This window comes from Cimex lectularius, unplaced genomic scaffold, assembly GCF_000648675.2.
Source record: "Cimex lectularius strain Harlan isolate CLEC.00 unplaced genomic scaffold, Clec_2.1 scaffold153, whole genome shotgun sequence".
In the NCBI taxonomy this organism is placed as follows: domain Eukaryota; kingdom Metazoa; phylum Arthropoda; class Insecta; order Hemiptera; family Cimicidae; genus Cimex; species Cimex lectularius.
Window position 1 is genome coordinate 152,950 of NW_019392833.1, and position 24,819 is coordinate 177,768.

Below are 24,819 nucleotides of genomic sequence, written 5' to 3' on the forward strand. Positions count from 1 at the left end.
TTCTTAACTTCTTTCTATAGGATTTTTCTCAAATTAGAGCTTATAGGGTATGCCAAGTACTATTAATGGATTGCCGTTATAACGATGAATATAGAAATTTAAGAGGAAAAAAAACTTATGCACACATCCAATAGGCCACGTTTATAGTATAAAAGTGATCCTGCTAAATAATTTTTTCTTTGAAATGAGAGCCTATCATGAAAAAAAAAATATTTCTAATAAATATTATAGTTTCAGATGTGTCCAGATGGGAAAGGCTGAACCTCCGCTCTCCGGTACGTCAACTCTGAGAAAACCGAAGAGTTCAGACATGTACACGACAGTCGTATTTTCATTCTGCGATGAGCAGTTTCCTTATAGGACAAAAATTCCTGGCCACTCAATCACTTTGAAACAGTTCAAAGAATTCCTTCCGAAGAAAGGCAATTACAGGTACGTTATTCAATCATAAAAACCGAGATCTAGTTTTTAATGCTCGGTTTTCTTTTCTCAGGTACTTTTTTAAGACTGAATGCGAAGATTTGGACGTCCGTGTTATACAAGAGGAGATCACGGACGACAGCGAAGTGTTGCCCCTTTGGGAAGGCAAAGTGATGGCGCAGGTGAAACCACTCGAATGACATCATGACCCCAGTGAAGCGTTACTCCTCATTGTCTTGGCAAAATACATTTCGGGCAGGCCTCATAATATGCCAAGCCGTGAAGTAACGACTTCGACAGGAAGCTAAAAAGTTGTTCCAAGTCTTCCAAGTCTGATTTAATATTAAATTGATATTAGTCTTTGAATTTTACAAAACTTAAGGGAGTAAATATGTGCCTTTTTTTAAATTTAAAAAATTATAAACTTGTAATTTATATTTACTATTTGTTGGTATAATGTCCTTAGAGTTTTTTTTTTCTGTTTAAAAGAAATTAAAATAAGAAGTCTGTTGTAAATTACATTTCATTACTGTATATAATGAAGTAGTTTATAATTGTAAATAAATTCAGTTGTTCATTTTTAACTTGTCTCAATCTCAATGAAGTAATGTGCCATTGAATTTTTTTATCAGGCTCAATAGTAAATTTTCTCAATTGTATTAAATCCAAGCAATTGTAAATAGTTTTAATATGTATTTTTATTTGTAATGTATATAATTCTTTAAAGAAAAAATGTCCTACAACAAAAATCGTGCATTATACAGCAAGCTGGAACTTCTCGCATCTCAACAGTCGATTGTGAAATAATGTACAAAGAGTGCGAGGATGGTTTGAGCTTGTTCAGATGAATTTTGTTTTATTTTTGTTGTTAGATCATCGGTTTAGAATCAAAAGTTCCTTTCATGTTGTCTCGTACAGTATGTTTTTATTAATAAGGTTAAGGCATATTTATTACCTCATTCTATACTTCGTATATAAAACTAAAAAAAGAAAAAAAAACATGAACAAAAGCAATGAATACTGAGATAGAGTTGTAAATATATTTTTGTAATTTTGGATAATCCTTTGTTTTTGATACAAAAATAACATAAAAACATTTGGGAGTATGTAAACATGATTTGTAATTTCAAATATGTTGTTACTTAAAAGAAGAAATGCACAATTTTTTACTGATTAAATTCAATTATTGCAGCAGCTTTTGACAATTTGTTTTCAATAAATCATATGGCAATATTCTTATTGATTAAATTAAAATGTAACAACAAAATGCATTTTGTAATTTAATAAGTTGTTTCATTATACCTCCTTTTATCTCTACAGAAAACAACATTGGATCCTAATGTTTAATAATTAATAATCTATCACATTGCAATAAATACAGGACTTTTCCTGTGTTTATTGTTTTTCTTTAACTATGCAGGTCTTCTACATTAGGTGTCCACTTCTGCAGGTGATAAAAAACCGGGCCTATCCTCATTTTTATTTAGCTAGTGCTTGGTCTGAGTGAACTGCCGAAACACATCTGACACACTAAATCAATTTACATGGAAATATTTATTTAAAACCTGCTGAAAATTGTTTTCAACTTTTATGAAATGGTACTTCAGTAAATGGTTTTAAAAATTTACAATTTTAGTTGCCTTCGTTCTTTAAATTGAAAATGTTGAGCGTTTGGCGAGATAGATGGCCAATAGTTAAAAAGTTAGATTAACTTATGAATACTTTCCAAACCAAGAGCAGAGAATACCCTTATATCAAACAAAAAGCTTTTTTATCACACATAAACAAACCAACCAAAGTATAAATCCACAAACATACTTCAATATGCAAATTGAATGCAAGCATGGCTGTTGTGTTTATTTGTTCTACAAAAACAACATATCTCAATATTTCAAAGAATTATCACAATTGGCTTGGAGTGTAGCAAGCAACATAGGGGAGGAGGGTAAAAAAAATCTGCTCTTCATAACACTCAAATAGATAACACCCCTCATTTTGTGCAAAAGTTAATGCAAGGCAATTTTGTTTATTTTTTGTACAACAAAAACAATATATGTGTAATATTTAATGACTATAAAGTAATTAGAGATCGTGAGATGCGGTGGTGTGATGTAGATTTCAAAAAACATTTTCTTTATCGTGCCAATGTTTCAATCTTCGTTGAGATTGTGTTCAGGGCCTGGGATTTAGAAACATTGTTTAAATTATGCAAATACATGTACGATATGACTGAATTTGTACAATGATGTACACAATTAGAAATTTTAGGTTTAATCAAAGTGTTTGTACTCAAAAAGTGTGTTTTCCTTGTAGATGTGTCACGATCTCTAAAGTCTAAATAATAAAAACATCATCTTAATAATTTTATAAAATTATGTTTATCACTTTTGGCTGGGGGACAGGAAGAGGGTCAAACAACAGGCCCCTCTTTATATAGCTTTCTAAAGTATTCAGTTGCATTAAGGTTTTTTGGACAGTTAACAAGGTTGCATTGTATTTTATTTTTTTTAAAAATGTATAAATGGTTGACCTATAAAGTATTAAGTTGTACTAGGCAGTTTTGAACAGTTGGACGATGGTTGCATCCTGTTATGATAATTTTCAAAAATATCTAAATATCAAGATTTATTATTAAAGCTATTACTAAGCTAATTTTCAAAAAGTATAAATCCACCCTATATTTCAAAAGTACTTGTTGTTTTGAGCTTTCTGACAATAACAGTGCTGCATTGTCATAATTTTTAAATGTTCAAAATGTATAAATACAGGATTATTTTTCTGTAATACTAATATTCATTACATTCTTTTAATTATTACAAACCATTAATTCACTAATTTCGTGGTCCGCTTGACCAATTGATACATGACAATTAATTAAGGTTTTTAGTTGAGATGAAAAAAAGTTAATGGCACGAGAGGGATTCGTACCCACGACCTTCGGCTAGATACGCCGCTGCTCTACCACCTGAGCTATCGTGTCCTCGATCCACTCGGACATCAACTCCCCATCTCAACCCCACCTTATGAGTTTTCTCTATGAAAAAGCTTTTCACTAAAGCTCTCCATCGCCATTTCAATTGTCGTCGAGAATCCAAACCGATTACACAACATTTGAAAAATGGCAAAAGGAGGGAAAACTCATAAGGTGGGGTTGAGATGGGGAGTTGATGTCCGAGTGGATCGTGGTCACGATAGCTCAGGTGGTAGAGCAGCGGTGTATCTAGCCGAAGGTCGTGGGTTCGAATCCCTCTCGTGCCATTAACTTTTTTTCATCTCAACTAAAAACCTTAAGTAATTGTCATTATTACAAACGTCAAAATATACTATATTTCTAAAATATTCAGTTGCATTAATATTTTTGGAATGTTGAACACTATAAAAATCTAAAGACATGCACACATCAAATTGATTAGAAGGCGATTTGTTGTTTATTTTACAATAGAATAACAAAAACATTTCAGAGAACTAACAATTTATCACATTTGGCTGGGAATTTGGCATACAGGAAGGGGGTCAAATGAGCGGGCAGGCGCCCACCCTTTTTTTGAACCCTACAAGAATCTGGAGTAATACACAGGTCAAATTGAATAGAAAGCGATTTGCTGTTTATTTTACAATAGAATAACAACAACATTTCAAAGAACAATCAATTTATCACATTTGATTGGGAATTTAGCACACAGGATAGAAAGGGGTCAAATAAACGGGCAAGCGCCCTCTCTTTTTTTTTTTGAACCCTGGAAGAATCTGGAGTAATACACAGGTCAAATTGAATAGAAAGCGATTTGCTGTTTATTTTACAATAGAATAACAACATTTCAAAGAACCATCAATTTATCACATTTGATTGGGAATTTAGCACACAGGACAGGAAGGGGGCAAATAAACGGGCAGGCGCCCCCCTTTTTTTGAACCCTGTAAGAATCTCGAGTAATACGCAGATCAAATTGAATGGAAAGCGATTTGTATATTTGTACAATAGAACAACAACAACAGATGTCCGTATTTTATAGAAGAATCAGATTTCAGCAGGGGAAAAACAGCTTTTGATTTGTTAGATTTCCGAAGTAATTCCTGGTAAACTTTTTTTTTTAAATTGAGCGTCATCTCAATTGTCAAGAAATCATAAACTAAAACGCAAATGTATAAAAATTAGAAAGGGGAAATAAAAAGTCGTATTTCCCTTGTTCGTCCTGGGATCGGTGTTAGTATCGAGATGATTGAGTGCCGCGAGGAGGGGAGAACGGAATCGATTCCAAGACCGGCTTCGCCCTTGACAAAGCCCATCTGCGAGTGCGAAACGTGAGTGCGCCACCCAATTCAGTCGGCTGTGAGATTGTCATGTGTGAGGTGCTCGTCGGGTGAAGGTTCAATTACTTTTTATTTTTTTTTATTTTTTAAAAAAGAAATTCACAGAAATAAAAAATAAAACTAAGGCGGATTCCCGGTCGATCTCTCCCCCAAACCCCCGTCAATCGTTCGAGGCAGATAACAATTTAGATAATATATAATTAACAAAAAGAAAGAAAGAAAATGGCAAATCTAAGACAAACCCCGTTGACCTGTAGTGGACACACCCGACCAGTCGTTCATCTTGCGTTTAGTGATATTACAGAAAGCTCATACTTGCTGATTTCGGCGAGCAAAGGTACGCATGAAAAAGCGGCCCCGGCCTCGGCCCGTTACCGCTAACGCGTTTTTCCTTGTTTTAGATGGGAAACCCATGTTGCGGCAGGGCGACACAGGAGATTGGATTGGAACGTTCGAGGGGCACAAAGGAGCCGTCTGGGGGGTCGCGATCAACAAGGAAGCGACGAAGGCGGCCTCAGGAGCAGCGGACTTCAACGCGAAGGTAAGCACTCGTTCTTCTACACAGACGATAGAACAGTTGAAAGTTTGAAAGTAACCTCAGCCGCGGGCGAACGAGAAATGGAGTTCGTTTCACAGAAAGCTCTTCGTTCCCGGCACCCGGATTTCGCCCTAATTACAAACGAAAATGGACTCGTATCGCATTTTCCGTCTTTTCCTTGTCATACCCATTCTTGATACTGACCTACGTCTTTACCTATGCTCACTCGTCATGTATCTCTTAACGTCCGCAACGATAAATATCCCCAAATGCGTTTTCTCTATTGGCTGAGCTTTACAAATTTAGTGAACTTTCTTAACCGATATTAATTCCATTTTATTCATAATACAAACGATTAAATGCGCCTTTAGTTAGGAAGTAAACAAAACTGACATGTGTCGCGATATGGAAGATAAAGCACTGTTATCCATTCCTGGTTTCACTCATTCAGAACTGTTTCTATAATATAAGATTATCTTTAAAAAACGGTGTATTTCTCATATATTCAGTTGAATTGGGTTTTCGAAAAATTAACGGTATTGCATTGACTTTTGATAATTTTAATATATTTTTGGTCAGGTTTTTAAACAGTCAACAATGTCGCAATTTCTTAAGATAATTTTGAAAAATGTACAAAATATTATTTATTGCTAAAGTATTCAGGTTTTTAAACAGTTAACAATGTTGCTTTGTCTTAAGATGACTTAAAAAAACGTGTAAATACCATTTTACATTTCAGAGTATTGAGGTATATTGGCGTTTCTGTTGCACTGTCTCAAGATAATTTTGCAAACGTACAAAATATTCTCTATTTCTAAAGTATCCAGGTTTTGGAACAGTTAGCAATTTTGGATTGTCTTAAAATAATTTTCAAAAACGGTCAAAATATTTTATACTTCTAAAGTATTCAGGTTTTTAAACACTTAACAATGATGGATTGTCTTAAAATAATTTTCAAAAACGATCAAAATATTTTATATTTCTAAAAAAATTCAGGTTTTTAAACAGTTAACGATGTAGGATTGTCTTAAAATAATTTTCAAAAATGATCAAAATATCATATTTCAAAAAAATGCATGTTTTTAAACAGTTAACAATGATGGATTGCCTTAAAATCATTTTCAAAATTGATCGAAATATTTTATATTTCTAAAGTTTCAGGTGTTTAAACAGTTAACGATGTAGGATTGTCTTAAAATAATTTTCAAAAACGATCAAAATATTTTATATTTCTAAAGTTTCAGGTTTTTAAACAGTTAACAATGATGGATTGCCTTAAAATAATTTTCAAAAACGATCGAAATATTATTTCTAAAGTATTCAGGTTTTTAAACAGTTAACAATGTTTCATTGTCTTAAGATAAATTTGAACTTGTAAATACCACTTTATATTCAGAGTATTGAGGTCTTTTGGCGTTTCTGTTACATTGTCTTAAGATAATTATTAAAAACTGAGTATTCAGGTTTTTAATTAGTTAACAATGTTGCATAGTCTCAAGATAATTTTTAAAAACGATCAAAATATTCTCTATTTCTAAAGTATCCAGGTTTTGGAACAGTTAGCAATTTTCGATTGTCTTAAAATAATTTTCCAAAACGGTCAAAATATTTTATACTTTTAAAGTATTCAGGTTTTTAAACTGTTAACGATGTTGGATTGTCTTAAAATAACAGTTTACTATGTTAAATTTGTCTTAAGATAATTTTCAAGAACGGTCAAAATATTCCATATTTCTAAAGAATTCAGGTTTTTAATCTGTTAAATAATACTATATTTCTAAAATATTCAGTTGTATTCAATTTTTTGGAATAGCAAAAAGTAATGTTCATAGTCTTACGATAATTTTCTAAAATGTCTAAATGTCAACCTTTATATTTCTAATGTATTCTGTTGTTTGGAGCTTTGTGAACATTTAACAAAATCGCATTGTCTTATGATAATTTTGAAAAATATCTAGATTTATTGTATATTCCTAAAGCATTCAGAAATACTTAAGCTTGTTGAACAATTGACACTATGTATTTCATTATCTTATACTAATATTCAAAGACTTCTGAATCTACCCTACATTTCTAAAATATTGAATTGAATTTGTTGCATTACTTTATTCTTATTTTCAAATCCGGTATTATGTCGCATTGAATATTTTTCCACCCTACATTTCTAAAGAATGCAGTAATATGTTTTTGTTCAACAATTAACAATGCTTACTTGTCATTTGCCATTTTTATAAATGTTCAAAATAGTCTAAATATTCTATATTTCTAAAATATTCACTTGTATTAAGGTTTTTTGAACAGTCGACTATATTGCATCTTACGCTGATTTACAAATTTTCAAAAATATTTAGGTACCACTACTATTTCTAAAGTTCAGTTGTATTGGGTTTTGGTATGTTAACAATATTGATTTGTTATTTTTTGATTTTTAAATGTTTAAAAACGTTTAAATAGCCTATATTTTTAGTTTTTAATTTAATTTAATTTTTTAATTATCAGTAGTACTTGATCTTTTTGTGAAGTTAATCATGTTGATTGTCTTTAACTAGCTTTAAATATTAAAAAACGTCCAAATAATCTTTTTCTAAAGTTTTTAGTTGTAATTGAGATTTTGAGGCTAACAGGGGTGAATTTCCCTTTGTTAATTTTTAAATTCTTCTAAATAGCACCCTACATTCCACAAGTATTCAAGTGGTTTTGAGTTTTTGAACAATCAACAATTTGTTTTATGGGAATTTTCAAAAACGTATAAATCCACCTTGAATTTATAAAATATACAATTTAACTTGGCTTTTTGTAAGAGTTGAGATTATTGCATTGTCTTATATTAAAAAAATTAGCAAAAACTTTTAAATACCACCACATATTTTTAAAGTATTTACTTGCTTTAAATTTTTTGAGTAAGGAACAAAGTAGAATTGTTATTTACTATTTATTAAATTTTAAAAAACGTCTAAATAAGCACTCTATATTTCTAAAATATTCAATGTGTTGTGTATGTTTGAACACTCAACAACGTTCTATTTTATTATGCAAATATTTAAAAAAATCTAAATACCATATCTGAATTTGAGTTTCTTTTTCTCAACAATACTACTCTCCATACTAATGCATAGCCTTATGATAATTTTCAAAAACGTTTAACTGTCAACTTATATTAACTAAAATATTCAATATTATTGAAATTTTTGGAAGAATGCTGTCTGATGTCTTACGCAAATTTTCAAAAAAGTTTAATGCCACCCTCCATTCTTTTAAAGTATTCAGGTATATTAGGTTTTTAGACCAGTTAACAATATTGCCATATTTTTTAAATTTTCAAATAAGTCAGAATACCCGGTTATGAGTAAATTATTCAATTGTATTTGAACTTTTTGCGCAATTGATAATGTTGAATTGCCTTTTGTTGATTTTTACATTTCTACTACTAATCTTTAATATTCAGTTTTATTAGTTTTTAATGGTTTGCTAATTTTATAATTGTCAAATATGCCTCTAAATACTCTATTATCAAAAAGTATTAAGTTGTATTTGGGTTTTTTGAACAGTTAACAACAATATGTTGCGGATTTTGAAATTTCCAAAAAAGTTTAAATACCACCATATATTTCTAAAGTAGTTTTGTACTAAGTCTGTTTGAACAGTTAACAATGTTGTATTTCCTATTTTTCCTATTTCCTATTTTCTAATTTTTAAATGTTGAATACCATTGTTTTATTCAGCTAATCAGTTTTATTTTAGTTTTCTGAGGACTATTGAATTGGATTTTAATAATTGCTAAATTTTCGAAAAACCTTATATTCCAAGTATTCTATATTTCAAAAGTATTTTTGCAATGACTCTGTTTGAACAGTTAACAATGTCGAATTGTTTTTTGCTAATTTTTAAACGTCCAAAAAAGTCTAAATACTTAAATAACGTAGATATCCGCCTAGGGTTGAATTAAAAAAAAAAAAATTATATTTGATAAACATGTGCTATTAGCCTTCAAGAATTCAACTCACATATCGACTTTATAGAGTAAGAGATCATATTTACATGTTAATTCAAAGTAGATAAGAATAAGTCCTGAGGAAGGAGAAACTATATCTCTCAAAGTTAAATTGGGTTTGATAATGTTAAATTTTCGAAAAAACCCATACCCAAAAAACCTGATTTCTAATGGCAATTTGGTATATTCTTCAATAACTCCAGTTTCTCGAGTTTATAGATTTTCTGTTGAATTCTCGATGAGAAAAACTAATTCATTTTGAATTAGTTTTCAAAAGAGGTTTATTTTTTCAATATTTCAGATGATTGACGTAAAATCTGAAGAAAGCTTGTGATGCTAAGCGAGTACGATTTGTTTTTTGAACATTTATCTTTCGAGATAAGTTTAAAAATAAATTAAATTCATCATACATATAACAATTCTTTCATTCCCTTGACGATTTTTGTTTGTTCATTGTCACTTGATTTTGGCATTGCAAAATTCAATTTATTTCATTTGCTATTTCTGTTCGTAAATTTTTAATATTTTAAATTGAAATGCAAACATATTAACTAATTGCTATTCATTAGGGAGTACTGGTTTCTGAAGTTTGGTTGTTTATAAAGTTTCAAAATAAATAGAATATCTTCCTAAGATTTACTGAAAGTGTTGAAAAATAAGTAACTCGGATTATTTATTTTTTTAAATTCATTTTCTTTATCCAAAAAGTAAAAAAATGGTTGATTGAACAACTTACATTAATACGAGCAAGGCTTCATTAACCTTTCAGATTTGAATAATGAACAATAATAATAATAACAATATTTTTAGCATTGATAGCGAGAAATTATTTTCAAAGAGATTAAAAGAAGTAGTAGTGTTAAAATAAAAGATACATGGAAATCGATGTACACCCATCTTACAAATCATTCCGATGCGTCTCAGCCCTAAAAATTTAGAAATTCGGTCCTTTTGCAAGGATTTCGCCTCGGACGTCCGGTGTTGTGTTGTCGAAAATAGGTCAGAGCGAACAGGTACGAAGGTGTAGCTGACCATGCTAATATGGATATCAGAACAGGCGAGCTTGGCTCAAGGAGCTTCCTGGACTTGAGTCAATGCCGCCGCCGAGGATCAGCTCTTTCATTTAACTTCCGAAGGACTTCCTTCTCTCGAACAATTACAAGCTTCCCGCTTCATTTGAGTGCGCGTTATGAATTACGACCTTCCTCTTATAACATACGCATATTTTATTAATATAGATTAAGTTACAGGAAATATAATCTGGTGCATTGAAAAGTTAGACAAAGTAGACAAAAATAAAAAGTCTGTATTAATTATTTTAATACAAAATAATCATTTAAATCGTAAACTCAGGTGTTGAACATGAGAGTGGGAGTGACTGTGTGATCTTTAAGTTAAGCTTGAGGTCAAAAAGGGTCAGGCCTGTTAATGATGGATATATATTGAAGACACCACGATCAAATAGGTAGTTTTAGCCCACAGTATTGACAAACATGTAGCAATCCATTAATTAAATTTAAATAACTGTCAAGTCTAGTCAATAAGTCAGTTTGTTAAGTTGTTAAGTTTGTAATTAGCCTTAGCATTGGCTGGTATTCCAATAACACTCTTATTTTCTTCTGTGTCGTTTCTTTTCCCTTTAAGGAAATTGGTCGAGATAGAAGGGGGATGTACATTGTGGCATAAATCCAGTTACGGTTATTTGGTTGACATTCGTAAACGAGAATCAGGATAACAGGTAGGGAAAAATTTTTCTCAGACGTCCGTAATTTTAAAACGTTCCAACGGCCCATTCCGCTGTTATAGCTATTGTACCACGATGCCCGTGTTATTATCCCCATCCAGCATTTCGGTTTTGATTGAGCAATAGGCTCGTTTCCGTCGGTTCAGCCAACGTTGGCGTAAATTTAACACTTGAAGAAAGATATGCATAGAACTAGTACGAAATATCGCAAAAAAAGACGACTTAATTTTTTTTCAGTTCGTTTCACTGTAAATTGACCTAGTTATAATATAAAGTTTTCGCTAGTTTGTATTAAATTATGTTTATTTATTTAGTTTAGAATGTATTGGAAAATAACATAGTGTGTTTTTGTAAGGAAATATTATTTTAGTTTATATTTAGTTGCAAAAATTAACCTTTCTTAAATTTACACATAAAACTCTATAGAGATTAGCAGGGTTGGTCAACTCTATAGAGCACATCAATGTTAACAAATGTTCAATGAATGTTAACAGTACTTTTCAATTAATTGAGGTTTTTAGTTGAATTAAAAAAAGTGTGGATTACACGACATTTGAAAAATGGCAAAAAGGAGGGAAAATTCAAAAAGATGGGGTTGAGATGAGAAGTTAGTGTCCGAGTGGATCCAGGTCACGATAGCTGAAGTGGTAGAGCAGCGGCGTATCTAGCCGAAGATCATGGGTTCGAATCCCGCTCGTGACACTTGACTTTTTTATCTCAACTAAAAACCTTAATTAATTGAAATATATTAATTGGTCAAGCAGACCACGAAACAAGTGAAGTTAACAGTACAATTATTTCCCTTTCTGAGTAGAAACTCAGCATTCAATGTGGCAATAAATTATTATTAAAGACTATTATTAAACTATTAAAGTATTAGTAAGACCTGTATCTGCTATACGCAGCCGCCGCGTGGTACGGTATGGTGGAAAGGGTACTAGGAAGCGGGGTTTGTATTCCCCAGGCACCGCAGCCTTCTGGCTTATTATTGTACCTTCCTCTAGTTCCTTAGTTCAGTCAATAGACTTAATCCTTCTTCTTAGAAGTATCAGGTCATTGACTGTTGTTGCTGCAATTTGATTCCCTAAGTCTTTTCCGTACGTTAGGTTAAACCTCCATTGAGCTGTTGTTTCGCATTCGAAGATGATATGGGTGGCTGTTTCCTCCTCCTCATTACATAATCTGCAGATGGGATCATATATACCCATGTTGTGTAGATGTTTTCTCAGATACCAGTGACCGGTTAGTAGTTCCACCACTCCTCTGAGTTTTGCCCTCTCCAATTGCATCAGCGTTTTTGCCAATCTTGGTGAGGGTTGTTTCATCATAAGTTTACTATGTCTAGCACCGCTAGAGTTTATCCACTTCTCTTTTTGTTTTGCTGAGATCCATTCTGCGATGGAGATTGGATTCTATGTTTGTTTTTGTTATCCCAAGGGTAGGTTCGGGGCCTATGTATGGTCTTGCAGATCCTCCTCTGGCCGCCGCGTGGAGTTTTACCTTTAACATAAACTTTAAATAGCAGAATAATTTTCTAAGATTTGCTGTTGATTCACCAATATGCAAACTGCATAAGGTCACAAATATTTTTTATTTTATTTTATTTACAGGAGAATCCCATAGAATAATACATTTTTGTGACTAACATAAAAGCTTTATTTTCTCAATTATTATGGTGTTTTTAATTGGATGTATGCTAGAGAAAAATCAATCAATATTAAGTTCATTACCTTCCAGCATTTGTCTATTTATTGCCATGTATTTCATATAGTTGGTTTGACTGGAGTAGGATAGAAAGTGTTAATTATCGTCGAATTAAATTGAGGTACATGAATTCTTACACATTCAAGCAGCTTGGGACAATCCGCTTCAGATTGTAATAAGTTACGGAGGAACAGCGAGTCAATGAGAAATCTTCTATCTTCCAGAGAGAGGATACCAATTTCATTTAAAAGTGGACCATAGTCATCAGGTTCTCTTTTAATTTTTAATTTAAATGCTGCAATTCTTAAGAACTTTTTTTTTTGGACTCTCCAGAAACAAAGTAGGCTTATTGCACATAGGGGCCCAAACTACACCACCATATTCAAGGATTGGCCTCATGTATGAATAACGTAACACTTTCAAGGTTGTCTTGCTGCTAAAGTCCACTGACTTCCTTGAGACAAATCCCTACATTTTCATACCATTAGTTTGAATTTTGTTTATGTGGTTACTAAATGTTAATTTCTTATCATGCCAAACGCCTAAGTCTTTAATCACATCAAGTCTTTATAGAACCCGGCCATTGATCACATAATTGTACTCTAAATCAATCATCTTTCTACTATAGGTAACAGTTTTACATTTCCCACAATTTAATTATACTTTATTATTTGCACACCATTGCTCTAAAGAGTTTAGGTCCCTCTGTAATAGGTTGCATTCAATGATCGTGTCTATGGTTTTATAAATTTTGACATGACGATGTCAAACATGATGATGCAAACATTTTTAAGTTACTATGCTTTATACATGCAGGCAGATTATTAATAAATATTTTGAACAGTAAAGGGGACAGATGTCCACCTTGAGGTACCTCTGAAGTTGCATTTATTTCCTTTGACTTAAAATTAACCTGTTGAAGAGTTCTTATGAAGATTGCACACAGCAAAAATATTGAAATAGGAACAATCGGGCAGTGTACACATGTATTATAAACATAAAATAATTAAAAATAATGTAAGGAAGATGTGATAATGTGTTCGTTAATGTTGGTTTTTTTAGTCCATTTTTTCCCAATATTACCGAAATTAATTTAGTTTAAGTATGTACATGTAAGTGAGAGTTTTAAACTGGTACTCCAAGCAAATATGTAAACTTTAAATATGAAAATATTGTATTTGGACATAAAATAAATAACAATAAAAAAGACAGGTTTTGGCCAATGACGGGCGTAGCGTTATATAGCCCAAGTCCTGGCTGTACAGAGTCCTACGATTCAAGAAGTTCTTTAGCGGTTTAGGGCCACCGTAAGGCTAGATAGAGAGAAGGTAGTGGTCGACCGCGATGTACGACGGCTAGAGACGATGGTTTTATTGCTCTTATAGCATTACCGAACCATCATTTAACGGCTTTCTGGATAGGTAGTCAACTCCAAAACGTTATGTAAGGGTGAGCTCTAATACAGTCAACAGAACGCTTCGTGAGAATAGCCTAGTCTCTAGACGTCCCTCATCAGTACTCTGCTTTTGGAAAGGCATGGAGTAGAACGACTATTCGCACATCAGTATCTAGCCTGGTCACTTGATCCATGGGAGAGGGGTTCTCTTCACAGATTTCTCAAAGCAGATTGAAACAATCGTTTCATACAGTGTGTCCTCTTTGTTAAACTCGCAATCTCACATAGTTACAGGTACGAATGATACCTTCAGGAAACTTCAAGTTTACACTAGGGGCCTATGCAATATTCGCCATTTGTTGGCCATTATGCCAAAGGAACATTCAATAATCTGCGAACTATTGAGTATGTTCTGTCCAATTTGATTTTTTGTAAATAAAGTTAGTTAGAGGTAGTTTAGAAAGACACCTTTTTAATTTTTTTGTCGACGTTTCGACCTTAATTCGGGTTATCTTCATGGCATAAAGTGTGATACTCTTCTTATGGTGTCATTTTGGTTTTGTGTGAAAGTGTGCACACAAAACCAGTATGACACCCCAAGAATAGCACCACACTTTATGCCCTGAGGATGACCCGAATAAAGGTCGAAACGTTGGCAAAAAATGAAAAAGATGTTTTTCTAAACTACCTCTTCTTGACCGCTCCTCACGACTAAAACAAATTATGAAACAACGGGACACTAAGAAACACACAAAGTTAAGTATGTCAATCTAATGTTTTCTTCATAGTGATACCTCCTCCATCACCTAATTAGGAATAGGCTGGCTAATTTATAAAACTTATTTACTACATATAAATTTCTAATTTTAAATAATTAAATGCTATGTGTTCACCCTGGATTTTGTACTGTGAAAGGTGGGGTCCGTTGGCAAAGGTTTGGGAAGCCCTGTTGTAATTAATATAACGATAAAATACAACGACAAATAGTCTAAAATAAACAAAAAATACGAATGTCTGATTTTTAGTTTTTGAGTGTATTTGCATATCCATTACATTATGAAGAATTTGTTTAAACTATTTTTTTATATCTCTTCGAACTCGAACTTATCGAATGTTCTGTTTTCTTGTGTTTCAGATTTGGGACGCTTTAACAGGTGGCGAGCTCCTTTCCATACCTCATAAACATATAGTCAAAAGCGTACATTTTTCGACCGACAGCACTCACTTAGCAACTGGAAGCAATGAAAAACTTTTGAGGATATGGGACCTTAACAAACCGTTCACAGGTAATCAATTCAATTTGAGAATATTGTAAATTTATTTCAGATATCGGGTACGTCGCTGATTTTCAAGTGGATCTCGGCCATTTCCGTGTTGCGAAATATTTTGGTTTTTGCAGTTTGGAGGAGATTGAATCAAGTGCTATTTGAACCCGGCCAATAATTAATTCCATGTCCTTTTTGTGCCATCCTCCTAAATTATTTTCCTCGTAAAATATTTTGATTTTATCAGAAAACGGCCGTTTGGACAAGATTTTGAACTTAAGGTAGAGTTAGTTAGCATCTCAGATCATGTAAAAATCATGAAAATACCAGACCCTACGAGGAAGAAAAGATGCGAATTTCTTTTCACAAATATAGACTGCAAGTCCTTTAGTTAAAATGCCTTGTAAGGTTTGTTAATCCATCGTTATGCTGATGGAAAAAGCACGATATACCAGGCCTTGTGTCGAGGAAGAAAGTTCTGTTTAGTAACGCGATCGCTTTTCCTTGTTAGCTGCAATTTTAGTCGAGGTCATAAATTTTTAAGAAGAAGATTAAAGCAAAAGGTTTACTTTAAATGCTATCAAAGTTGTTTTGGGGGTCAAGTTTTCCGGTTGAAGTCCTCCCTCGGAAGCTTTGTTTAACTCCTGCTGTATTTTTCTGTTTTACTAGTCATGATTGAATTGCAAGTAATAAATATTGAATCGAAAAAAAACGTGGTTAGATTAGATTTAGTGGCTAAAGAACCTTTTCCATTACGTAAAATAGGACTTTTCTGCTCCTCCTCGTATGGCTAACTTTTAGCTAATCTAACTTCAGGGTTTTGTAAAATTTGTCCGTTTGTTCTGCGGGGTGATGAATCTGAAATTTGGTCGTTTATTTTGTTCTGCCTATTTTCCCTGTTTTAGACTGCCAGACGCGTTTCGGGATATAAGGCGGACCAGAATGATCAGAAACGACACAATTACATATTGATCAAACCGTAGACCTAAAGAAGAAATTTCACCAACGTAACGTTTTTAATAGAATTTTGGAATGGAAGTCGGAACCTTAGGCTGACCGATGTCGAAGGTTTGTAGTTTGCAAAGAAGCGAGTATAGGCGGACCAAAATCACCAGAAACGACCCAATTACATGTGATGAAACCGGTATTTTGATGAAAAAAAAAAGCAATTGTAAATACGTCGGCCAGCGGCCCTGCATTCGAACCCGGGGCCTTTCAGTGATGAGCATCGTGTCAACGCTTTAACGTTATTCCCCACGAAGGTTTGTTTTTGCAAAACAGCGAGGATAGGCGGACCAGATTGAAAAGAAACAACCAAACGTTGCTTTCATCACATCGTAGACCTCAGGAAGAAATCTCACAATAAAACTTTTCCACTAGAATCTGAACAAAATTAAATGGTGGGTAGGTTTGAGTTGAAGTCAAAACCTTAGGTTGACCAATTTTGAGCGTTTGTTAACAAAACAGCGAGGATAGGCGGACTAGAATGATCAGAAACAACCAAACTGCTTTCATCGCATCAAGCAGAAATTTTGAAGCTATGCATATTTCAAAAATTCCAGGATCGTAAATACTTTTCTTTCTTCTTCACCATTGGTTTAAAATTTCTTATTCGCACGGATTAATTAATCTTGTTTTACTATAGCATCAGATAATTTCTTCTAAACGAAATGATTGTTTGTTTAAATCTGCGATATGGAGAAAAAACCGCTTATTCACCGCATGTATTCCTTGACTCGAAGGTTACTTCCATGACTGGAATCTTATCGTTGAAACTTTTTAAACCCACTTTCAATGCCGTAGGATAGTCGCAAAAACATTTTCCTTTGACACAAATTGCTTAGAATGTAAGTTGTTCTGTTTAAAAAGAAAGAAAGAAAAGTTTTAATTAAACTAGGACTCTTTTGATGTTAGAACTTAGGGATGGTTAGGTATGGTAGGCAACCGTGTCTGAACTTAAAATTGGTTATTTCTTGGTGAAAAACCGGTGTACATTTGAATGCGTCAAATAATTACCTGCCTTTATAAACTGACTTGCCTTTGCGTTTATGAAACGGAAGATTAACATGCGAAACTGTTAATCCAGCTGAATTTCTTAGATTATCTCATCCGGATTAAAAGTTACTGCAAGTTCGCAAACACCCACGTACTACTTTTCGCTTGGGGAGAGCGTTATGCAATTTAAGGTATTTTTAAGGATGTCTGGTGCAAAAAAAGTCTTATTGTTATTTATTTTTTAAATAGTGAGGTTTGTTCTTGTAGTAGGCCGGGTGATGAACCATTACCCTGTAAGACGCGTTTCGGCTTTTCACCATTTTTCAGTAGTGATTTTATCAAGATTGCAACCCTAAAATCAACGCTGATGATCTTTGATTTATTGTTTTTTTTTTCGAGCTATGTATTTTATTTTTCAATATCAAGTGTTTTAATTAAGTTGTCCTTTTATTCATTTTTTCCTGATTTGTCGGTTTCTGGGTAGAAGTTATAAAAAAGTTGAGTGCTCTCACTAAACCATAAAACTGGGTACAGCCTTCACCTTATTTCTCCCTTCTTCCGTCCCTTGTATTCCGAAAAGCCCCACTTCCTTTGCGGCTACCGGCTTTTTCGCGGATCACCATGATTCATAGCCGTGCCTTGACTCCTGATATTGATCTTTAACGAGTTCTATTTCTTTCCGAGTAAATACGGATGGAGACCTTTGATCTATGTGAATCCATTTTTCCACCGCAATGATAGAAGTCCAGAGGGATCGAAACATCATGAAGAATATAAAATTTACTGAAAAGGAATGGCCTAACCGAAATAAATATTTCAGAGGCTTCAAGTCCTCGGCTGTACAAGCTTGTGCTAATACATTTAGTTTAATATGATGTTCCTTATTTTGGATTATTTCAAAACGCAAGAAAATCTTGGAAAAAAGGATCTTTGAGGTCTCAACAGAACGACAGTTTTTTAAGTTTTTGCCGAGATTCGACGATTATATCCTCATCATCAGGGCCTATTTATTAGAAAATATCGCAGTTAGAACATGTTATATCATTTACAAAAAACAAAATTACAAAAACAATTATTTTTCTTACTTCAACTCGATGAGTATTAAAATATATACAAGAAACTGTATTTATGGTGAGATTATTTAAAATTAGGTGAAGCTCAGTATCTAAACATTAACAGTATGGAATTAACTAAAAATAATAAAAACAACATAATATAAAAAAATTAAAAAAACCAACAACGTTGTCGTATAGGTTATCTCGATTAGAATATAAATATAAGTTCATGCCTCTTTTTTTAAATAAAATTACTTTTTTCTCGGGTACATTAGAATATCACAGTTAAGATTAAATTAAGCTTTTTTAAATTGTACTATATATAGCTAACTTAAAATAAATTGATAACCTCGAAGTTATCTATGAGTAAATGATATAAAATGTTCTAATTGCGACATTTTCTAGTAAATAGGCCCTGATGATGACGATATAATTGTCGAAAGCTCGGCAAAAACTTAAAGAATTGTCGTTCTGTTGTGACCTCATCGAAGATCCTTTTTGCCAAGTTGTTCAACAGCAGGTCGATGTCTCATCTTCAATTACGCAAGAAAATGTTAAGTTCTGAAATATCAAGCTGCACGAAGTGATGAGCAGATCAAAAATTTTGTCCGTTTTACGAAAATCAAACATGGGCCTAGAACTATTTCAAAAGACTTGAACTGTTACATGGTCATAATAATTTTTGAATGAATAGTTAGATTTTTTATTGAGTTTTTCGAGATGATAAACATGGAGTCGTCCACCTAGGTCATTTTTACCTGACTGTTCTTGTTTCTTGAATCTGATCGTTGTTTTGAACAGCCCACCACTGAAGATGCCGAAAGACTTGAAGCAGTTCAAGTCACCGAAGATAGGCAAAATGATCGGAAACGACCAAATTTTTATGGATCTGTTGGTCTGAAGCAGTTTTTTATCCGTACACTGTATTAAAAGTAAAACACCTCTCTTTCCAATTATTTTTCTTATCGAATTAAAATTGAAAGTATTAGGGGTAAATCGCTTTGAGCGCAAAAACTTCGTAAGTTTTGTTTCATGCCCATCTTCATGTTCTTCTTTTTACAATTAGCTCATGTTAATCATTTTATTCAAAATATGAACCAGAATCAGTCGCTTTCTGTTGATCCTTTTTCGTTGAGGGATTACCCGAGATTTTATTCTTTTCTTGTCCTTGTCGCCGAGACCGATTAACCTCGTGTTTCCTTGGGCATAGATCGCCTACCCACTCCTTCCCATCCAACACGACTCGCCTTGACCTTTTTGGTTTTTCGATATCATTAATTGCCCGGCCCGAGACCTTAGCGGAAACGCCTTTCCGACCCCTTCTTGTCTCCTGAGTACTTCTCGCTCATTTGACAACCTTTCGCTTCGTCGTGGACTTGATGGTATTTTTATCTGGGCTCTTTTTTAGCCCACTCTGCCAAGAAAGTAGAACCGTTCAAGTTCGTTATTTAATTATTGTTGGGCATTTGTCAAGGTAAAAGCGATTTTTTCACCGTGTTATCTGCTTATATGGCCAGTTAATTATATCAATTTGAACAAAGCAAACAAATGCCCTTACATTCTTTTTTTTCATTGTAAACAATTTTCTGACATCTATTTTTAGCAGAATTTGCTTATAAAAGAGAATAGAACCAAAATTATAACTTTTTAATTATTTTTATCAGCTTATGCTTAATTATATAAATACTCAATTAATTATACACGATTTTTTCGAAATGAAAAATTTGTGTCACAGGCGGGATTCGAACCCACGACTTTTGGCTAGATATGCCGCTGCTCTACCACTTGAGCTACCATGACTTTGATCGCCCATGCCACAAACTTCTCATTTCAACTCCCGTTATTTTTCCAATTGTAAGCAAATCGCAGCTTCATATAGAAAGACTTTTTATTAACGATTATACTACATTAGCGGTACTGTGTACGATTCACAGGTGTGATTCTAGATTAATTCTAACTTTTTAATTATTTATTTAGAAATCGTGAGATGCGGTCTGGTGTGATGTAAATTTCAGAAAAACATTTTCTTTATCGTGCTAGATAAAGAAAATGTTTTTCTGAAACCTACATCACACCAGACCACATCTCATGATTTCTAAATAAATATCGATTAACAGTCACTAATCACCACACCTTTTTAATTATTTTTATCAGCTAATACTTAATTATATAAATACTCAATTGATTATACACCATTTTTTCGAAATGAAAAATTTGTGTCATAGGCGGGATTTGAACCCACGTCTTTCAGCTAGATATACTGCTGCTCTACCACTTGAGCTACCGTGACGTCGATCGCCCACCCCTGCCTGCGACAAAAATTTTTCATTTCCAAAAAATTGTGTAAAATAATTGAGAGCCAAAAATATTTAAAAACAATGACAGTAATACGGCCCTAATTCTCTGTTGGACTCGAGTAGAGAGGATATTTTACATACCCTCGAGAAAAGTGACAAAACTCAACAAAAAAAAATTTTAAAGGAGTGATAGATGAAAATTGTTTTAAATTTATGTATTAAGTAATTAAGGGTTTTATTTGAGATAAAAAAGGCAATGACTCAAGCGGGATTCGAACCCACGATCTTCGGCTAGATACGCCGCTGCTCTACCACTTGAGCTATCAAAAAGGAGGGAAAATTCAAAAGGTGCGGTTGAGATGGGAAGTTGGTGTCCGAGTGGATTGAGGTCACGATAGCTTGGCAGTAACAACTGAATTTGCTTTTTCCTTCGGGATCAGAGTGTTTGGGAGTGAAAAACTGTCAATAATTCTAACATTGAAAACTAAAATAATTCTAAAATTAGTACTACTTTGCTCTTACAATAAAGAGAAAAACACAGCATAAGAACGCTGTTAGATACAGTTAAGGACATGCAATCTTATTTTTTTGTGTAAAATATAATTGTGGTAATTCAGTATTTACAAAATTTGGATTTTCTGTAACCTTTTTGATCTGCAACTTTGAAGCTGAGCATTCATGCTTCCCAGATTTGTTAGTGAAATCTAAAGAGCCAGAACTATCAAAATTATAGGTCATACTTTTCTTTTCATTGCCCATCATCAAATTGCAACAGGAAGATCCAGTCCATAACACTGTTTTACAGTAGTTGCCAGAGAGGTGGAATTTGAAAACTGACAGACTTCATTGCCATTATTGATGGTAGTTTCCTTCTTGTTGGTTATCAACAAATTTAATTTGTTCATGTGATGTAAAAGGCATTTTTACAAATATTAATATATGCCGACACTTGATAGTACTTTGTTTTTTCTTTTTTTTTTTTCCTCTGGCCTTGTACTAGTGTACATCTAGATTGATAGTACTTAGCGACACACGATATACTGAAAGTGAATATAGAATTTTTTCACTAATTGTAATCAAATGGTCAACTTATGCTAATTAAAAAAATAATTTATCCACTTTGTCCATACTCCTGATTCTTCGGGGATTTACAGAAGTAGTACTAAAGTCAATATTATATTTGTTATCAACTTGAATTATTGAAGCTCATTTATAGACTTTTGAAACAAAATGAATGCGTTGATTTATTACAGCTGTACAGGAGTTTGCCGGACATACTGGTGGAATTAGGCAGATGTATTATTTCCGAAATGACACAAGACTTGTTTCTTGCTCAGATGATAAGACTGTACGAGTGTGGGACGTTTCCTCAGGCAAGGTGCGATGGCATCCATAGTTTCTATTTTGATATTTTTCAATTGTGAAATCCTATTCATTTGGCTTCAGGAAGTGGAAAAACTCGAATTCCAGTCTGTGCCAAACAGTATTGAAGTATCTCCAGATGGCCAGGTTATAACTGTAGTTTCCGGCTATAACGTCAGCTTCTGGGATTCTGAAAGGTGCGTTAAACTAGTATCTTTAAAAATATATCTTAGTTAATTTCTGTTTCTATTTTTTTTTCAGTCTCACAAAAATAAACGAATTTACCGTCCCGACTCCGGTCAATTCTGCATCTTTGCATATGGACAAAACCATTTTTGTTTGTGGAGGTGACGATTTCAAAATGTATAAAATGGATTATAAAACAGGACAAGAAATAGGTGAATATAACTTATTACTTGATCAAGAGAACGAAATTCTAAAAAAATGTTATATTTGAATTTTAGAATCTTTCAAAGGCCACTTTGGACCGGTGCATTGTGTAAGATTCTCCCCTGACGGTGAGCTTTATGCATCTGGCTCTGAGGACGGAACTCTCAGGCTTTGGCAAACGACTGTCGGGAAGACATACGGGCTGTGGAAATGTATCGAAAGCACCAACAACACGACAACGAACAACAGTGATCAGCAGAACAACATACAACAGAGTACACTTCAGGAAGTCGTTGCAAACTGAATTATTTACCGTTTTGAAACCACCTTGTTGGAGTTATGTATTTTCTGTTCAATGGCATTCTACCACTCACTATTTCTTCCTATCCTATCTCCACTATCGTTCTCTGTAATTCTCCTCTCCCCCTCCCTTCCCCTCATAGTTCTTTCCTTTATTGTTAAACCCATTTGGCTGGATTCTTTGATTTAGCGAAAAACGGGCCGAGTTGTCCTCCCCTGATCATGCATTTATTGTATAAGAGCTGATTATATCATCTGTACGCAAATTTTTATTTTTTTCTTACTTTTACATATTGGTCATACTAGCAAATAAGAACGCGATACAATTTCGCTAGACAAACTTTTCAATTAATTATTTGTCATTGGAAATAATTAATTGGAAAAATTGAGTAAGTGAAGAAATAAATGAGTATAATAAATTAAATAAAAAATTTTAAAAATGAAGTTTTTATTTTAACTATCAGAATGCTTAGACAAGACTTTTGAAAAAATAAACTATACAAATCGATCATTGAAAGTAAACCAACCTAATTAATAAAGATGTATGATTTAAAAAAAGATACAAAAATAAAGAAAATGTAAAAAAAAAGATCTCTATTTAATTTATTTTATCTTCAAGAAAGGCATTATTTGTTGTAAGTGTTTGAACTAAACTTAAGAAATCTCAAAAATATCAATGAATATTTTTATTATTTTAATTTTTGCATCTTATTTAACTGTTCTTTTTGGATTGTATTAAATTTAGACAAACATGATTTAAACATATTCTTTTTACATAGTATTTATGGAAAAAATACTGAGAATAAGCAATTGTAATTTTTATGTAAATATAATATTTCTAAGTATTGTACAGTTTGTTATACCTTTCATGTACAAAGTTTCTTTCTTCTAAGGGGAATGATTGAAACGTCAAATTTGGTTGCTGGTGGACAAAATTGCCTCTTTCATGAGATGGTTAGTTGATTCAACTGGTCGAAAGGATGGGTGTCAAGAAGTGTAGCCAGGTAGCAAATGATTGAGAACCACCTGTATCCATTTAATTAGTCAACTCAATGAAATGTCAATGAAACGGTGGACGCACTTGCAAAGGAGGCTGCAACATCAGGTCCAACCGTTGACATTAAAATTCCTAAAGATGACGGGAAAAACTTTTTGGAAAAGTTTTGTAGAAATCTGTGGCAAGAAAAATACAACGCATCAAATGTTGGCAATTATTACAGGTCACTGTTCCCTGAGCTCAAGAAAAAAACCATGGTTTTCAGAAGGCGATAGCCCAGAAGGAATGTCAAAGGAGTTCTATTCTACTGTTTTTAGACTGAAGACAAATCATGGCCTATGGGGTAGCTACAAAAAGAGAATCGGTTTGGCATCGTCAACAAACTGTCCCACTTGCGATTGCCCTTCAAATCCTTCCCACATAATTTTTGAATGTCCAGAATATGAAAATGAAAGAAACTGCTAAAAAATCTGAGCAAAGTTCCAAACATTTCAAAACCAATAAACTTTGAATCTGTCCTAATAAGCAACAATCCATCAGCTTTCAGCATAATCTATGGATTTCTAAAGTCGATAAACGTTTCTTTTTGATTATCTTCAAGCATGAAAATTGAGAAGATGATGGAGCTGAATGAGGGGTGCGGGCGTGCGGCAGGGACCTGGCCCTGGTTGGCCGATCACGCTCGACAGTAAAATGAAAATAGAAGAAAACTTCATGGGTAATATGCCAGCGTAAACCCCCCCCCCCAAAAATAAATTTATAAAACGTGAGGTGGAAGAAATGTGAGGTGCCGGCAATAAAAAAAGCAGAAAAAAAAAAAAAAAAAGTCAACTCGCCCAAGGTGGTTGCAAGTGCCACTTACGTTTTGTTCTCATCCTCATTGGTCAATTCAACACAAAAGACAACTAAATTCATCCTTTACACCAGTCACACAGTTCACTAGAAAGTACAATTACCGGTTTCAATGTGGAACAGTTGATTGAATGAGTTTGAATTAGTCCTGCGTTATGGGACTGAAGTATGATGAGTGTAGCATAAAATTAAAATTATGAAG

At 33.4% G+C, this 24,819-nt stretch overlaps 2 protein-coding genes across 10 annotated transcripts in view; both read left to right on the forward strand.

Annotated features, from left to right (window-relative positions):
- Positions 1-795, forward strand: part of LOC106670580 (axin) — a 78,690-nt gene extending 77,895 nt beyond the window's left edge. For all 9 annotated transcript variants that reach the window (XM_014401055.2, XM_024228553.1, XM_014401059.2 and 6 more), the window contains 2 exons: positions 232-432; positions 494-795. In XM_014401055.2, the coding sequence (XP_014256541.1) occupies positions 232-432; positions 494-620 (328 nt within the window). In that variant the 3' untranslated portion in view covers positions 621-795. The remainder of the gene's footprint in view (positions 1-231; positions 433-493) is intronic.
- A 3,656-nt stretch (positions 796-4,451) lies between these two features.
- On the forward strand, positions 4,452-23,035 carry LOC106670585 (serine-threonine kinase receptor-associated protein). Its single transcript, XM_014401068.2, has 7 exons — positions 4,452-5,068; positions 5,133-5,272; positions 15,240-15,390; positions 21,970-22,094; positions 22,163-22,275; positions 22,340-22,476; positions 22,543-23,035. The coding sequence occupies exons 1-7, from the start codon at positions 4,954-4,956 to the stop codon at positions 22,770-22,772; spliced, it is 1,011 nt and encodes a 336-aa protein (XP_014256554.1). The 5' UTR covers positions 4,452-4,953; the 3' UTR covers positions 22,773-23,035.
- The last annotated feature ends 1,784 nt before the right edge of the window (positions 23,036-24,819 follow it).

Coding starts and splice junctions, on each gene's coding strand:
- LOC106670585 (XM_014401068.2), top strand. CDS start 4,954: ATGGCAAATCTAAGACAAACCCCGTTGACCTGTAGTGGACACACCCGA. Junction 5,273..15,239: donor CAGCGGACTTCAACGCGAAG/GTAAGCACTCGT, acceptor CTTGTGTTTCAG/ATTTGGGACGCTTTAACAGG. Junction 22,095..22,162: donor GGGACGTTTCCTCAGGCAAG/GTGCGATGGCAT, acceptor ATTTGGCTTCAG/GAAGTGGAAAAACTCGAATT.